We start from the raw sequence: 19,031 nt of genomic DNA on the forward strand, positions 1-19,031 counted from the left end.
TCTGACTGAGGGGACCACTGTTGCGGAGGGGGAGCGGACTCTTTAGTCCCACATCGGCTATTCAATCAGGCCACCTCACCTTATAAGGCTTCGAAACCCTCCAGCCCCTTGTGAGGTGCCTTTTGGCCTGCAAAGTGGCCCATGGGGACAAAACCGTGTAGGGATCCTATGGAGACATCCAAAGCATACAATACCTCATATGCTGGATGGGGCCACCTTTCGTCTGACACAGACTATGAATGCATCCCGAGAGTCGGTCTGACTTTAATGTATGGGGATTCTTACTCGACTATGAAGCTCATGCCATCTTTTTGTTTTTTTTCTTTCAAAATCATAGAATGCTTAGTATCGGATGGATCAAGCTTGGATTTTGAGTGTTGGAATTGTAGAATTAATTTTTTTGATACTAAATGGATACTTGAATTTTGTAAACTTTGATATTCGATAATGATGGATTTATTTAGTTAAATCTTATGATTAATATAATTATTCTAATATTATTTATAATTTTATAATTTTATAGATTTTATATAATCTCTATACCGCTTTAAGATTTATGTAGTCGTATTATATGATCAACCTAAGTGATGAGTTTGTCTTGTGGCAATACTTCAATCTTTTCTAATAAAATAATAGGTGGGTAAACCTCCCGTGTTTCTATAAAAAAAAGTCTCTAGTATTGCAATAGCCGAAAGCGGTTCCAAGAAAAATACGCAAAGAAGAAGAATCGCACTTTCATCGGAGAGAGGAGTAAATTTTCATTGCAATGGTGATTACACGTCACTATTGTAACAAAACCAATCAACAGTCAGGAAAGAGTGAAATACTGGAGGGTAGTATGGGGTATTATTCATGGAAATCGATGAAATATATGGCAATCAATAAAATGTAAAGGCTTTCATTGGTTTGTTACAAATTTGACATAGGGGTTGTTTGGCCAAGCTTTTGGGAGGAAAAAACTGCTTATTTTTCAAAAAAATACTTATTTTAAAAAAAATAGGATGTTTGGCCAAGGTTATTTTAAAAAATAATTTAGTTCTGAGTGGTAGCAGATGCATTTTTCTGCTATAAAGAGGAAGCAGAAAATTGGAGCTTCTTCTTGAAAACAGAAGTAGAAAATTAATTTTTTCAAAACAAAAATATCCTTACTCAAAATCATTATTTTCCATAACCACCCCTATTTATTTTCATGTATGAGTTATTCTCCTTCTTTTTTGGGATAAATTTTTCATATTTAGTGAATGATGTATTTTGATACGTGTATATTATCATATAAGAATTATATAAAATGTTTAATATGTATTATCTTTGATTCAATTATATTTATATTGATTAAAATTTTTAATATATTTTTTTTATTTTTTTTATTTTTTATATTTTAATTAAATAAAAATAAAAAATTTAATTAAAATTAACCATAATAAATATTTAAAATTATTTATCTATTTAAATAATATTAATTGTAAAGTAAATCTATACATATTCTTTTTGTAATTTGACAGTCAAATTTTTTTTTAAAAAAAAATTTGTCAAATACAAATTACTTCTCAAATATTGATAAAAATATTTATTAAATAATTTTATTAAATATAAATTATTTTTTTCTCACCGTATTTTTTTTTGAAATTTTATTTAAAAAATAGTCATCTCAAAATAAATTAATTTTTATAATTTGATCAAACATGTCGATAATATCATCATTGCAACGAATATTTTTTTTTTCGGAGAGAGAAAGGAGAGCGCTACTGTAGCTCTCCGTTTATACTCTTAGGATTTTCGCCTCCAGATGGTGAATTCATCTACTACTGTTTGGAAGGGAGAAATCAAAGCAACAGTTTCCTACATTCCAACACCGCCCGCCCCCGGCGCCCCCCCCCCCCAACCGGAACGAAGCTTGTCGTGTCGCACTCAAAAAAAAAAAAAGAAAAAAAACCATGCCTCCGGAGAGGACATGGTTGATCATTTCCGCTTTATTAGCTTTAAAATCAGGAAAAGGCTTAATTAAGGACCCTAGTTTTCAAAACATAGAAAAATCCCTGGACCCCCACAACTGGCTTGCAACGGACGTTATGTCAGCTATGGCGTGGATGGAATGCCCAAGGGCCAAGGCACTCCATATTCCATTCTGCGCGTGGTAAAGTAGCATTCGAGGCATGGAATCCAAGCAAAGCACCAATTAAGTTACAGAACTACGACAATCTACAACAATAAATGGCGCCTTCAAGTAAACTAGCGTATAATCATTTTTGAGACGAGATCAACTCATCACCTATTCTTGCTTCAGTTCTACTCGTGGGCATACATTTCAGATATCGATGTTCAGCTCAACGTCCTGATTGAGACGCTCTGACACCACTTTTTGGGCAAGGTGAGTTAGTTGCTCTCCACATATACATACATTACCCTCTTCGTTTACTAGAATATTTGGTCTCTTTATTTTGAATATATACAATTATCATTTTTTCAAGAGAATTATAGACAATTACCATCAAAACAAATTGACTATAGACAAACAGCGAAGCAATCGTTGATTTAAGAGCACACTAAATATCTCTCCCCTAGGAAAGACTTAATTATTTTTGAAACAAGGACCTCGTAATTTTGGGCGATTCTTTTACCACCAAAGAGTACGAACTCTATCTCCTTTTTTTTAGATTTTTGTTTCTTTGTTTTAGTGGATAAGCGACTTCATCTGATTTGTCATAGTGTGGTATGTTACACTAATGCTTTTTCTTCTTTCTTTTTATAAGAAAATTTATATTGGCTCCTCGCTTCCTTGCCTTTAAAATGTGTGGAGCGATGATAATCGCCGAGTTGATCGCTTAATCGCAGAGCAAGTTCTGTGAAGCTGTTTTCTGGATGTTTTCAGTCAAAAAAAAAAAAAAAGGAAGAAGCTGTTTTCTGGATGTAAATTCCGAGAAGTCATTTGAAGTTTCCACTACAAGGAAAGCCAGGCATAGGCCTTATATTTTCCTGATCTAAGCTCCGGCCCGCATAGGCCTTATATCAAACGCATTATTTAAGAAGTTTGAAAACTTTCATTAAAGTTTCAAGTCCTCCAGTGATAGGCGTCAATTCCTGCATCCTCCACTTTCCCCATTGTGGAGAGAGGGAGAAGCACCACAACTCAACGGCACCAAGTATGGATCTTGGACTGTACATGGCAGTGACACAGGGAAACGTTCGGGGTTTGAGAGAAATGGTCGAAAAGGACGAGAAGATTCTCCAGTCTTCAACTCCCCAAGGCAACACAGCACTCCATCTGGTAGCAAAATTAGGACGCAGAGATTTGGCCGCGGAGATCCTAGAGAAACGCAGTAGCCTCATCATCGTCGAAAACGCCGAGGGCGACACCCCCTTGCATATTGCAGCAAGGGCTGGGCACCTGGAAATCGTGTCGTTGCTGATCGATTATGCCTCCAAATGGCCAGCCGATATAAGGTTGGCATTGGAGCCATTAAGGTTGGCCAATGGAAGAGGTAACACCGCGTTGCATGAGGCAGTGAAGCACCGGAACATTGAGGTCGCGTTGAAGCTGTTGGGTGCTGATCCACCGGCTGGCCATATTCTCAACTCTATGAAGGAGTCGCCTCTCCACATTGCAGCGAGGGAGGGGTTGGTGAGCATTGTAAACGAGATTTTGCAGCAACCATGGGTAGAAACCATGGAGGAGATGGAGCTGGAGGCTGGGACGGGGTCACCTCTGCACCAGGCCGTGCTCGGTGGCCATGATAGTAAGTTCTTATTGCTTTGCTCCGAACACACACACATATATATATATATATCCTTCATTGACGCCTTCACCAACTACATAATTTTATGCATTCTGGGGTCTTTGGCCACATGTTTGATCGGTGGACTGTCCTTTTTACAACTAAACTACGTACATTAATTCCTGACAGGCATTGTGGAGACGTTGTTGAGCAAACGGAGCGACTTACTCGAAGTTACGGATAGCTACGGGGATAATGCTCTTCATTATGCTGCGCAAAAGGACAATGCCAAGATCGTAGAGATGCTGCTGAAGGAAAAACCTTCGCTCGTCTATGCCATAAACTCTATGAAGAGGTCTCCCCTGCACACAGCCGCCGACTATGGTTCTACTCACGCAATCAAAGAGCTGTTGAAATGTTGTCCGGTCACAATAGAGCAGGTTGATTCTGAGGGCATGAATGCTCTTCATGTTGCCGTCATGAGCGGAAGGTTCAACGCACTGAAGTGCCTATTGAAGACCATGGCGTTTGATGAGATAATCAACCAAGGTGACAAAGACGGGAACACTCCTCTTCATCTGGCTGCAAAGCATTCTAGGATACAGTCGTCTATCTTGCTCATGAAAGACAAAAGAGTGGATCCAAGCATCAAGAATAATGATGGACTCACTGCAAGAAATTTGGTTGAATCTCTGGAAAGGCTGGACACATATGAGGTAGGGATCCGAGGCCCAGACCCTTTTCTTTTGTGTGCGTGCGTGTGTGTGTTTGTGTGTGAAGTTTGAAAAAAAGGGTCCATTTCCAATTTGTCAATTTCTGCAATCAGATTATTATATTAAAAATATTAAATATTTTTTTAATAATCTTAATTAGATATCTCTTTTGAAAGGTTGAGCAAATGTTCTAACCTACAGGGGACTCCAAAAAATTAATCAAAAGATGAGATATTATTCATTTTAATCTATAGATCTCACGATTTTATCTTTTAAAATGTATCTTACGTGGAAAAAAAAATTTTCTCCTTATAAGCATGAGTCCTCATTGACTCACAATCGATATTGGACTATTGGTGTCCTTTATATTATTAGAACCACAACAGAATTCTCCAATCAAAGAGGACTCCGATATGTATATCTCCTCACCATTGTTATGGATAAGGACTTAGTCTGTGATGTAAAATATTATTCGCTCTGATCTATAGGCTTCACAATTTTATCTTTTAAAAGATGCCTCACGTGGAAAAGATTTTTTCCTCCTTATAAGCGTAAGTTCTCCCTTGACTCAGAACCAATATGGAACTATTGATACCCTCCATATTATTAGAATCACAATAAATATAATGATAGAAGAAAGATAATTATAAACTAATTATTGCCAGATCTCCAGCTTTACAATTTAGATTTTAGTTAAATTATTCTAAATGCAAAAACTTTAGCAACTACATTTAATACATGTGTATGCTGAATTAACCTAGCATGTTTGGCATCTGTAACGATAAGCTAACTAAAAGCAACATACCTTCACAAACTACCGTAAGTTAATTAAGATCACGTTTTGAGATGCGTTAAGATACCATATATGTTCATATCACGGGAACACAAGCATATATCCATGTCATAGCTAATCAAAAATATATTTTTTTCCTTTCTGTGAAATGCAAACCTATGGGTCAAATTGGATTCACCACATCATAATAGTAAATCCTTGAGAGTTCTAATTATAGAACATCTTTTACAATCCGTGTACATAGCCAATACTTTTTATTGTCATGCTACTTTAATCCACACCCAATTTACCGAGGACGATGTTTGAAAAAAAGAAAAAGGGAGACTTTTCTAGATTCTTCCATTGCCTATCAAAATTTATGATTTTCTTCAACTTGGACTGGGAAGAGTCCATTGCATATGAAGGCATAATGATCTGTACTTCTGCGATTCAGCAGCAAAGATTGCTGCGAACGCACTCCCCATTGAACTTGCACCCACTAAAGTTTTTTTTTTTTGGGCTGAAGGGAGGTGCGAAGACCACCCGGAATTTATTCAAACGATGAAAAGATACAGTGAATGTCAGAGTTGCTGCTAATAAGGCGACTTAGACATTGCACCGACTAAACATTAGACTACATATATTTTCATTTCATGTTTCCATAGTACTAAATTGTTGATATCATGGTAACCTTTTTAAGGAAAAAAAAAAAAAAAAAGAACTCAAAAAGATAATAGCCTAACTTTAATCAATACTGAACCGTTGCACTTCAACCAGTTGTACATTTGGAAGAAATTGAAGAAGCACGAAGCAAAAGTACACAAGAAACAATGGAATGACACCGTAAGCATGTCTCATCCCCTCAGAAAGAAGATGTCAAAGGCCGATGAGCACTACAAATTAAGTATAGAGACCTATACTTTGGTGGCCGCACTCATCGCAACTGTCACCTTCGCTGCCACCTTCACCATTCCGGGAGGTTTCCATCAAACATACGGTTTCGCCATACTTGGGAATCAGGCAGCCTTCAAGGTCTTCGTGATCTCCAACACTGTGGCCATGTGTAGCTCCATTGTGGTTGTGTTCTGCTTCATATGGGCATGGAAGGACCCAGTTCGGTTCAAACTCAATCAGCTGGCTTGGGGCCATAGGCTCACTGTGGTTGCATGCTTGGCGATGATCGTGACGTTGATGTCAGCAGTGTACCTGGTGGTCCATGAGGAGAGCCTTTGGTTGGCTATTGTGGTGATGTTCATTGGTTGCAGCGCTCCAATACTTGTTCTGGCCATACTGGGCAAAGATGTTCTCTTCATCCCACTGTGAGGAGATTTGATTGCTTTTGATGCAGGGGAGTTTGTAGAGATCATTGTATTGTAGTATTTTGATGGGAGCCTCATGAACTTGGGGTCGACGTTCCTTCCTGCCTGTTTTTGGGCTTGCTGGGCCTAGGGTTGCTCCCGTTCCTGTGATCTGTTGGACTGGTTCCGAGGCCCACTGTAGTTACAATTTTCTGTGAAAACATCGAGAGTGTCTTTTGTATGGTCATGAATCTATATATATAATTCTTTGTAACTTTATTTGTCCTTTGAAGGTTGTTTTTGAATCATACCCAGCCTACAATATGTATTTAAGCATCTAAACTGGTAGTAGTTGTTGAAAATTTGGATCATCTCTTTTATTTGATTGGGACCTTCATGATTTGGTGTCAGGTATCCACGCGTTTGTTGTAAATTCTGAATCAGAAATTTACCATTAGTGAGCATGCACGATGCATGGAAGAGTCTTTAATGTTATGATTTGTTGATTACGATTTTTTTGGGTTGTCAAATCTTTGACTCACCAAGACAATACTGCGCTCCTCGGATGGCTAGGCCACAAACATTTTGTCCAGGAAAATCCTCAAATCATGTGAAAACCTAACAAAAATGCGGTGGGGGAGACCCCATTGCAACATTGCGTCAAGGGCGGAGTACGTCGAGATAGTGAAGTTGCTGGCCGGTTATACCATGAATTGGCCAGCTGACTTCGAGATAGTGGTGCATATGACAAACCTCGAGAGGGAGACACCACTGCGCATTGCAGCGAGGGAGGGATTGGCGATTGTTTTTCGAAGGATTGTGAGAAGGAGATGGAGCCACCTCGACCTTGCACTGGACCGTGATCGGCGAGTCGGTCGTTGCAAATGATATATGTTGATACCAACTTGCTTCATAATGCTAATATCATGCATCCATGATCACATAGTTTTCATGCAGATGAACAAAAAAAAATGATTGTATGATCCTTCCATGTGCATCTGCCTTTTAGAGTTTGTTCGGATGAATAGACCAAAAATCCCATAAGATTCATGAGGTGAACTAGTTTAATTAGAAAAAAATGGCTTTGGACTAGCTTTATATTTCAAAAGAGAAATTCTTTGTGCACTGTGGGCGGTGCAAAACGCAGGCACCGTCCGTGGTGATTGGCTCACATGCGGGGCCGGCATACAGCGTGTGAAAAAAAAATTTTCTTTCGATCCCGTATGTGAACCAATCACTGTGGATGGTGCGTACAGTTCTGCACTGCCTGCGGTGCATAAAGAATTTCTCATTTCAAAATACCCACGAGCCTTTAGAGTAGGCCGGCCCGAATTCTATAAGGAGAAAAACAGGCTAAGGTGTTTGTTTCTCTCTATAGGATTTGGACCGGTCCATTCTAAAAACTTTAAGTTTAAGATATCTAATAATATAAGTTTAGTTTAGATTAATTTTTTCTAGCAGCTCAAATCATGAATCTTATAGAATTTGAAGCTCAATCATTCGAATAGATCTAAATCTTAATTTTTTTTATTTTTAATGAAATACATTAAATCCAATTCCACCATATCATATTTGATATGATGCAATAGATTTGGTAGAAAAAAAATTATACAAATTTATATTTTTTTTAAAAAAAAAATTAAGACATACATGCCAACATGAGTCAAAACATAGACCCCCCCCCCATACGTGTGCAACTTTTTTTTTTTTTTTTTTTTTGGGGGGGGGCAGGTTTGCAACTTATGAAGTGTATGAAATTTGATGCTAATAAATAATCACATTTTCTATTCATATTGGTCATCAGTCACATTTTTTGTTTCAATAGGTGGGAAAGTTAGATGTTAAAAAAAAACCTTCTAGAGTATTACCAACAAAAGAACCTTCTAGAAATTAGCTTGATTAAACTTGGTTTGGGTTTTTCTAATGTGTGTCAACTTTGAATTCAGACCTGATGTGATTGGGTTGGATTGGCTATAAGATTTGTTTTATAGATATATTGGGTTATGTGTGTGTGTGTGTGTGTGTTTGTGTGTACGGTCGACATCAAGTTATCAACCAATTGCAACCTTAGTGATTGACCGCTCCACTCCCGAAGGGAGGACATACGAAGAATAAGAAAAATGCAACGTTATTAATTGCAGCTGCAAACAGATACTTTATGCCACGAATTGGGGCAGCGATCCACCGTATTGCTTAAAAGATAAAAAATATATTTTTTATAAGCAGGAACAGCCGACCAACAAAAATTAAAAATTATTTAAATGATTAAATTAAAAATTTTATATAATATATAAATTAAATTAATATAACTAGTAAAATTATAAGATTATAAATTAGATTATAATTATATTCTTAAATATCTAAAAATAATTTTGAAATGGGCCAACAAAAATTAGCACATTTTTTTTTCTATGAGATTCAGAGCAGTCCCCTTCAAAATTATCTTGAGTATTTATACATATAAACCTAGCTTATCATGTCTGTGATTTTATTGATTGTACTGATTAAATCCATAAATTCTATAAAATTTTCAGTTCAATCATATAAATAAATTCTAAACATAAAAATAATTCTTACATAAAAAAAACATCAATTATCTGTTAATTTATTTTATAGATAAAAAATGTAATATTTAGATAATTTATATCTTCTTGCCCTCTCCCTTTCCCCTTTTCCGGTACTCAGTATTCGTTTATGCTCCCACAATTAACTCTGCCAGAGTAATAACTCAGAAATATGGATCACGAATGTTATAGAGCTGAAAGCAACACCCCAACTATTAAGCACCATGGATGTAGGATTTAAGATAGAAAGTGAAGAACAAAAGAGGCCCCCTTTTATATCCGGACATTGTTTGTTTTCAAACCGCCCACAGATTAAACTCTCGTTTATTGATTCTATTTTTTAATTGGATGCCAGCATGAGAAATGTTTTCCCCAGAAGCAACGTCAGACGCGGATTTCTTTGAAGAACAATCAAGAAGATTCGCCTCAAAGCAAATTGACATAAAATTGGGATTGGTGAACGCTCGAATGAACCGACGCTGAAGTACCGTTGAAGCCGACGAACCACCGTGGAACACCACGCTTAGCGCCCAAAAACTTTTGTTTACAATGGGGGCCACCATCAAGCACGTGGTTCTGCATCTACTGAAGGGGAATGAATGGTGTCAATTTTTATAAAAGGTTTTAGGTTAATTAAAATATATATATATATATATATATAGAAGGTTTCACAAGTTTTGTTAGGTATATGCAGGGATTCAAGCTAGGTTGCGGTTGATCCGAACCTGCCATTCTAAGACTACAAGCAAGTCGGGGATGAGGGATAGGCACAACCTAGTCAGATTCATATTTAATAAAATCAAAAAAAATTGAATTCAAACCCAGTCCAATTCTCTTTAGGTTGGATCGGATGAGATTTAACACTCATGTTCAATCCATCAGATTTTTCCTAGTCACATGGGGTCAAAAATAATCCAAACACAAATTATTTTAAACATATATATTGATTAGTTAATTATATTATGAATGTATTATGCAATACAATGATAGATAGTAACATGTAAACATTATCAAAAATATGTTTTGTATAAGATTTGATTGATAACATGATTATAATATAACAATATAAATTATTGACACTACATCATGAAGAGAAGGCTAATGTCTTATATCCAAAAAGAGTTTTGAGTATGGTTAGGAATTTAAGATCCAAATCTACTTTATATTGAGAATAGGTCATGCTCTTGAATCCGAGTCTAGTCCAAATAATTTTGATTTAGGTTGGACTGGAATAATTTTGGACTTGTTTCGGATAGGAAGGGGGTTATAATCCACTAGCAGTCGTATGCCCTCTCAATCTACTTCTTCAATAGGACTGGGTTGAGATTTTTTATAAACTTGAGCTGAACTACGGTTGACCTTTAACTCAATCCAAACTAAATCAATTTAATTTATAAATAAAAACTAGTAATTAATTTATATATTTATTTTCAATTCACATACTATATTATATATTTATATATATATATATATATATAATTAATTTAGTCTTGTCAAGTGATGCATGTGTATCATCGAAATTGGTGAACTGTTGAGGCCTTGATCTAACAAACATCAATCCAGCATATTCCAAACATTTTTCTTATCTTAAAAATTCCTATTCATTCTGCCGTCACTTGACTCAAGTGATACCATCCAGCCTAAACTAATTGACATAAATTTAGCTCAAGATGAAATTTGATTAGTGTTTGTTTTTCTTTGTTTTTTGTTTTTTTGTTTACAGGTTCGCGTTTGTTTTTAACCTGATCCAGATTACAATTGTTAGGGTCCTAAGAAAAAGAGACTCTTGTTTAATTTGAAGGACTGGACCCTGGTTAGTTCCAAATCCATCTTCTAGGTGGGTTTTGCATCGCTTTCAATTTTTTTTTTTTTTTCCTAAAACTATCATTCTAGTCAATTTTTTCTGGTCTTCCTAGCATTACAGCACAACAGGTAAAACGTTCTAGCTAAAGAAAACATTGCTAAGCATGACTTTTCATCAGTAATGCATTAAATAATGCTTTTGTTTTCGCAATAAGATAATTAATTAAAAATACACAAACATATTATTTCTGTCCAAAGAAAAAAAGAAAGACTAAGAAAATTATATGACTCGAATTATAGTCACTCAAATCAAGTCATCTTCTCAAGTTGGATCAGTCATAAATTGATAATTTGGGTTATTCAAAACTTGCACTTTGTAGCGAGGCCCCTTTGAGCCCGGGGCAAACAAGGCATTAGAAAGAGTCTTGGGGAATATAATGCTTAAAGGGACTCAGGCTGGTCGAGCTGCCGGGACTCGAGTTAAGAATTAATCCAGCTCGCACACCTGCCCCGAGGCTAACTGTAGATTGGCAATGAACTTGAGCCATCTGATATCTGCTGTGTGTGTATATATTATGGACTCGTTTGGTTGTTGGAAAGTGAAGGAAGAAAGATATAATTTCTAAGAAGCAGAAAGAGAGTTTTTGTTTGATTGAAATTTTAAAAAGAGAGAGTAGAAAAAGTTATTTTCATGAAAAGTTATTTTTTATATTTTATAAAAAATAAAAATTTGTAAGAAAGATGGATGTTGGCACTTTCCATAGGATGGGAAGTGATGGTATTTTTCTTTTCTAAAATATTCTTCTGAGATCAATGGTCAAGATTTTTCAAAATATCAATAGATGGTTAAGATAAAATATTGAATAGTGATATAATATTATATTAGTATTATCTTAATATTTATATGAATATAATATTAATATTATAATATTTATTATATTTTAATATTATTTTAATATTTACACTAATATAATATTTTTTATTAATATAATATTTATATTAATATATTGATATTTATATTAATACAATATTATATTTATATCTATATTAATAAATTTATTATATTAAATATGAATATTATATTAATATATTTGTATTATATTAATATAATAAATTATTATGATCTTATGTTATATTATAATATATCAATATTATATTTATATTAATATTAATATAATATTTATATTTATATAAAATTTAAGAAGAAAAATATATGATTTTATATCTACTAGAGATATAATAGATATTTTTTATAATTTTTTCTAACAAAATAGATGTTTAACCAAACATAAGTACCCTATAATAAGTCACTTTTTCGCGACAATCAAACATACTAAAATATTATTTTCAAAAAATATTTTTTTTTAAAAATAATTTTTTAAAAAATAATTTTTTTAAAAAAAATTCTTGCAAATCAAATAAATCCTATGTGTTAGCTTTCTCAAAGCATATAATAATGTCATGAGCTCGTATATCTGCGCAACGGATCTAAATATTTTTGGACCAAGCAGTTTCAGGCCATTTGGGGTTCAGGCACGACCCCAAAATTTTTTTTGGGTATTTTCTAGGCTGGGCTCGGGCAGGAGGATGTCCCAACCTAGGTGGCATGAACCAAAATTAGCCATAGCTTATTCGTGGTGATAGATCAGGCCAAGCGTCTAATATCTGTTCCGGAGATCCACTAATGACCCCAGCAGGATGGTCCATTTTTATATCCTCTCATAGCTCATGGAAAATAAATTCAACATTAAAAGAATTAGTTGATAGAATGATCTGCACCGATATGCTAAATTCTAGCTCAATCACAAAATAGCAAGCGATTACTTGGATCGAACATCTATGACAAAAAGGAATGTTGTAAATGAAGTGTATTCAACCATAATGCAACCAAAACCGTGCTCCAGCCAACTTTTCTAATTTCATGAAGAAAACCCTTAGTCCAGTGGATATATCAGCATAGCCATATTTGTATCTATTTATGTTTGACAAATATAGACATGGATATGCATTTTAACCAGATGTAAAAACTTACATTCATATCTATTTAAATGGAAACAAATACATATTGGATAATAAAAATATGGATATCAACACAACGATAAGATGGATAGTTAAAATTTTATGATCTTAAATCAAAGATATCATCAAATGGAACATAAATTAAACTAGTAACAAGTTTACATATTTATTTATTCTCTTAAAAATTCATGAATGCGACTAAATAGGATCACAGGTAGATACAGATATTCAAGTATGAATAAGATAATTGTTTATCCATATTTGCATTTGTTTTTGTTTAAGAACGTAGATATGAATACATATATTAATAAGATACTCAAATTTATATCCATATTCAGATTGATCCACATGAATTTTAATCAATCTATTTTTATCACTACTTTCATCGTAACTTTTGTAATCATATATCTCTACTAGAATTTTTTTAAGCTAATGGCTACTTATGCCACCTATCGCAGAACACTAGATTTCATAATTTTACTGAAGTATATTAACCGTTTTTTGTTCCAATCCTCGGAGTTGAGAACCAAAAACAAGCAAACTTTCTAAAAATGAGCACGATCTCCTCACTATTTGTTTTGCATCTTTCTAGTTGAATCATAAAACAATCAGAAACCTCACAGACCCGATGTTGTAGATTCATCGGCATCCCAATTTGCTATTTATCTTGTAACGGAGATAGTATCAAAATTGACCAAAGTAGTTCGCAATTGAGTTCAGGCATAAAGTATATTATTTATGATTGAAAACATGCTAAAAATGACCTAATTAAATAAAATAAAGCCATCATATCATATAATCCAATCATAAACCCTTTCTAAAAATTTAAAAAAGCTAATGTTAAAAATAATATTATCCTTTAGAATATAGAATATAAAAACCAGATTAAACAGTAGCACAGTATATATTGTACGATATGATATAGCCATTCCTACCATCCTAATTTGAAAGCTAGATCATAAACCTGCAACGGTGTGTAGATTCAGCAACCAGACTAATACTTCTAGGCCTAAATATACTTCCTTTTTAGACGTTGGACAAGTGAAATCATCAGTCCCGAATCTTTACAAGCGCACAGCAATCCGAATATGCCAATAATGGCACTAATCAGTAGTCAGATATGGCTTCGGACGCCACCCCACATATGTGCCATCTCACCGTGCCACCAATCATCTTAGTTACAGTATATAAATTCTCAACATAAAGAACACAAAATTTTTGACATTATGATTTGGAGTAGTGATGGGCCGGAAACAAGTGTTGACGAGCATTAATTCCAACAACTTGGCGAAGATCAGAAGGAGAGGGCGACGAGGATGGCCTGGCGGCAGCGGGCCTGGGCCTGGTCGAGTCGCTGGGCGAGCGTCTCTTCCTTGAAGGCCGCCTTCACCATCTCCAGGTCCATCTCCATGAGCTTGAGCACCCGGTAGAGCTCCGTCACCAGCCGCTCCTCCACCTCGCCGCCGGCCACCAGTACCTCCGCCTCCTCCCGCGCCCGCTCCGCCACGATCCCCCCAACCTTTGCCAGCATCTCCGCCGACCCGTACTGCCGCCGACCCATCAGTCCCTCCAATTTCTCCAAAAAATCCGCGATCATCCAGCCCTTGGGCTTCTCCGTTTTGATCTCCTTCGTCCGCTTCCACCCGATCTCGAAGTTGGGCGGTTCCGGCCGCTCGATCTTCGCCGCCCGGCGCCCGTCCCGGAGGATCGCCGACTTCACCCGTTTCTCGACCTCGAAGGAAGTGGTGGCGGCCGCGGGCGGTGGCTCGGGGATCGAGTCGTTCTCTTCTAGAGTGGGGTTAGGGTTACCGCTGGGATTTGAATTGGAAGAGCAGCGAGGGATGGCGACAGTGGCGGGAGATTTTTGGCGGGAGGGGAGGGAATGGAAAGGGCGGGGGTTTGGGAGGGGGAGGAAGCGAAGCGCGGAAGCCATGGCTGGGGATTAGAGGGAGCGGTTGAGTGGAGAACTGGAGTCTGGAGATAAGGCGGGGTTGCGATAATTTTCTTTTTATTTTTGGAGAAAAAAATTCCAGTTGTAGTTACCGAAGGTGAAGCTAAGCGTATTGCTCTTGGCAGCAAATTGGCAACTAGTTGCAGCTGGGTGATTTTCCCCTGACAGTGATTTCGATAATTCCTTCGAACGATCTAGTTTTAGATTTTCGTCTCAATGGGAGCAGTACATGATTCGGATTTTTCTTTCGTCTAAAAGCACTTGGTATAGTTTCTTATCCGTACACAACTCCCAGGCTGATAAGGTGGTTAATATTTGACCCTCAATAGCACTTTTCTTGCATAGCCTGTTATTATTGTGTACACGACTTTTTTGCTGGGGATATGCGCCATTGTTACTTGTTCCTTTGATATGTAGCACTTTGGCCATGCACGCAAGGTCGCAAGCCCACAAAGTACACAGTGAACCCAACATGCTAGCATGTATGAGCTGCCAGAGTGTGGCAGTTTTATTCTATAGTTTCCTCATGAGTACACAATTCCATGAGGTATATGCTGAAGATATTACTCGACCATTTGCACTATCTTTAATTAAATGCAGGAGAACTGATTTTGGGCCAAGAGACACCCTTTGGCTTTTAAGTTATTCATATGCAAGATATCAAGTATTCCATAATTCTCCTCACCAAACCAAAAAAAAAAAAAAGTATGCCCCCCGTTCCATATTTTTATTTATTGAATAGATTTGTTGATGAATTCTTATTCGAGAACTTGATTCTGTATCAAAACAAGTAGGTTTGACTATTGGAATGGGGGAATCAATATGGTTGGAGATAAATCATCCAATACATACCTACCCAAATAAACTTTAGATGGGACTTCCACAACAAAACACTTTACATGGGGTTGGTCAATACATGATAGATGAACATCAACCACCAAACAATTCCAAAATCACTCTCCATTGCAAATGCTAAGCATAAATGCCAACTTGAAGGTCAAAGCATTTGTGTACTGATTTTATATCAATCTCGAAGATGTTGCGGGATATTTTATTTTTTAATTTTTTTTTGGATATATTTATTTAAGATTGGTGTGAACAACCTATTTTAGTGGCGCCAAAAACACAGTGTCTTAATCTAATGGTCAAAAAAGAAAGGTAAAGCCATCTTTTGCAGAATAGAGGGCAAATTCATATGATTATTGTAACACATAGAAGTTACGTCCAGGTTTAGAGGATATTTGGTTGGAAAGAGTGGAGGTCTGAAATTAAAATCGGAATGGATGACTCCCATTTCAATTGTTTTGTTGGAAGGAATTCCATTCCAATTTCGATTCCAAGGTGAAATGAAAATGTCTTAATTTATATAGAACTCAATCTTTATTCTTCTCTATGAATTCAAATTTCTATTCAAATTTCGATTTCGATTTCGATTCTGATCACGAATCAAACGTTTCAGAGGATTTGACCATTTCGATTCCGATTCCAAGTCATTCTGATTCTCATTTTCATTTCAATTTCGATTACGAATCAAACATCTCCTTAAACTATCTTTATTGGCTTTAAATTCTCATCTGGATTAGAAAATTCCTATGGTGTTCGATTTGACCCTCTTCCATCCTCGTAGGCCGGAGAACTCATCGTATAGACTGGATTCCCTTAAACAAGGGGTGCATGTGCTTAAGGGTTAGGCCTAACTTAAGATTTATTTTTGGATGACAAAAATGACACGGGATTCTGACCTTTATAGCAAACTTTACGGATATAATTTTTGATATATGATGTTTTAAAGTGGGACCCAAATATGCACCCATTGATTAAAGTGAGAAAGGAAAAATGTCATTGTCAGCCCCCTTTCTATTCTTCCACTCTTCAATTATTTCATGGGACAACCCACCCTTTTATGGTTTCGCGGCCTACCCTCAAGGACTAGTTCTCATTGTTTTATTGATCATATAGGTGCCGCCAAAACATACCGTAAAAAGTTGGCAGCTGGAAATTTATGCTTCCCCCTTTGTGCCCACAGAGAGGAAAGTCTCTAAAGAAGCACATGAACTGACATAATAATAGAGGTTGGTACGGGTGAGATGGAAACCTGCAATTTTGCGGACACACTCTACCTGTTAACGACAGAGAGCCCAAGACGGCCATAATCCGCGCTCCCGCATAGAGTAAAGATTCTTCTCATTGAGATAACTATAGTTATTGTCATACAAGTAAATAGTAACAAACCCAAAAATGAAGAGATGTTCATTGAGACTTTTCAAAAAAGATACGTTCGTTGAGGCTAGGGATGACAACGGGCTCCAATTTTATTTTTTTGATTAGCCAAAATATCTCTTTCTAAAAATGGGTAGAATTAAGTTAAATAGGTTAAAGCAGATTTTAAACAAATTAGATTATAAATAAATTGAATGAGTTGGATTAAATATATTTAGATGAGTTTGGTTAGTGTTAAATAGGTTAAAGCAGGTCTCAGGCAGATTGATTAATAAAAGCAAGCTAAAATAGTTAAACAGGTGAGAGATTCAAATCTGAATCAATTTCATAAACAGGTCCAGATAGATTGACTGATAAGCTCGGTCTGTTTACACCAAACCTTGAACCCTTTTTTTTTTTTTTTTGGAGATCTCAACCAATTTCAAACAAATAAGTTGCAAAGTGGATCATAAATTTGCATCCCTAATTCCGGCATAAGATCTTCCATCATTTAAATGGATTTCTGCAAGCACACTCATCTCTGGAGGATCCGTCTCCCTACTCTCCTTACTTTGAGGGTGTTGATATGGACGGGCTAAAGTGGGCCAAGATTTGCATATATGGCTTCCTCTCCCCGTCATGCCGATGCGTCATTTGTTTTTGGGTCCTTCAAGTTGATTCCTTCCAAAAATAGCACAAGAGACCAAATGGAGTGCTTGCTACCACGGAACTATCAACGACCCTAAATGGTTGAAAGAAAAGAAATCCAAGGTACACAAATTCCAGCCACTTCGTAAGCACTATAATTAATTTAACGGCACTCTCGAGCATGGTTACCATATTTGATGGCATGTTGTGAGAATGCCTTCATCTAGATTATCCTACGGTTGACACTTGGTCAATGTCTTGTTTTTTTTTTTTTTAAGTCTACGTGCCAAAGTCTAGGCTTCCACTGTGATCGGTATGGAGCTTTAAATCTCGGCCTGATGCAGGATCAAAACCAACCTTCTAAACCCGTGAGTCATTTTGGATTGATCATTGAAGCTCGGGTATGGCCCATTAATATCTGGTATGTTTGATGAACCAAAATTTTAATATGAAAATATGATAGGTAGTGGTTTTTGTTCCAACTTCAAGTCCTTCAATGAAATTTGTAACATCTTAGCAAAAATAAAATAAAATAAAATAAAATAAAATGAGTTAGAAATATTTATCCTCATCAAGATTATTGGTAGAGGAGTAAAAGAACAAGAAAGACTTGGTCTGACTCTAAAAGATCCTGATCCACGCCGGGCACACCCTTCTCCTCCTTCGGGAGCGGCTAGGGTTTCAAAAGAGGGTCAAGAGTCGGCTAGGATTTCGGAGAGGAAGACAAAAAGAAACAGGAGAAGCGACAGGATCCAAAGGATTCCAAACTCTTTTATTCTATCGGGTTCGGGTTATGGATTTAGCCATCAAACCCAACAACCTGCTTCGACAAGCCTAAAAAATATCCTCTTGAATTTCATTTCACATTTCATTTAGAAACATTTACATTTCATTTTACATTTGTATTTCATCCCTGAAAAATGCCATTTCTATTTAATTAGAGTTACATTTCATTTCGAAAATATTGTATTTACATTACTTGTAACTACATATAAAAAGAATCGGAAACAGAGATTCAAGAGATGCAAAGAAAAATATTCAGATTCTCTCCAAAACTTTTTTTTCTCCAATCTGAACTCCCTTCCCAATCTGACCTCTCCTTTTCCTGTTAATCTCCTCCTTCATCTCAATTCTATCTTCAAATTTACACATACATCTCACTGAATTCCTCTAGGAAAGTCAGGATATTACAAAATTTGGTATCAGAGCTCAGATCTGAACCTTGGACCTGTGGCAAGACGACCTGAAAACAGTAGTGAAGCTTGCTTGATACTGTAATCGGCCATCTGTGGTGCTGCACAGTCCAAGTTAGAGATCGGCAGCAGAATTTTCATTCAATCAAGTAAGACAC

The 19,031-nt window shown here is 36.3% G+C and overlaps 2 protein-coding genes across 3 annotated transcripts; one reads left to right on the forward strand and one right to left on the reverse strand.

Moving 5' to 3' along the window:
* Nucleotides 1-2,234: 2,234 nt before the first annotated feature.
* On the forward strand, nt 2,235-6,885 carry LOC105052813 (uncharacterized). Of its 2 annotated transcripts, none has more exons than XM_029264410.2 (4): nt 2,235-2,368; nt 3,063-3,734; nt 3,903-4,429; nt 5,976-6,885. In XM_029264410.2, exons 2-4 carry the CDS (start codon nt 3,143-3,145, stop codon nt 6,519-6,521), a joined length of 1,665 nt encoding a protein of 554 aa, XP_029120243.1. In that variant the 5' UTR covers nt 2,235-2,368; nt 3,063-3,142; the 3' UTR covers nt 6,522-6,885. The 2 variants fall into 2 exon arrangements, with proteins under 2 accessions (XP_029120243.1, XP_073107452.1); XM_073251351.1 differs by having other exon boundaries at nt 2,256-2,368; nt 2,751-3,734.
* Nucleotides 6,886-13,883: 6,998 nt separating this feature from the next.
* LOC105052188 (protein CHLORORESPIRATORY REDUCTION 41, chloroplastic) lies at nt 13,884-14,852 on the reverse strand. The gene has a single exon (XM_010932931.4). It carries the CDS (start codon nt 14,813-14,815, stop codon nt 14,177-14,179), a length of 639 nt encoding a protein of 212 aa, XP_010931233.1. The 5' UTR covers nt 14,816-14,852; the 3' UTR covers nt 13,884-14,176.
* Between the last annotated feature and the right edge of the window lie 4,179 nt (nt 14,853-19,031).

The sequence above is a fragment of the Elaeis guineensis genome, chromosome 2, assembly GCF_000442705.2.
Source record: "Elaeis guineensis isolate ETL-2024a chromosome 2, EG11, whole genome shotgun sequence".
Lineage (NCBI taxonomy): Eukaryota > Viridiplantae > Streptophyta > Magnoliopsida > Arecales > Arecaceae > Elaeis > Elaeis guineensis.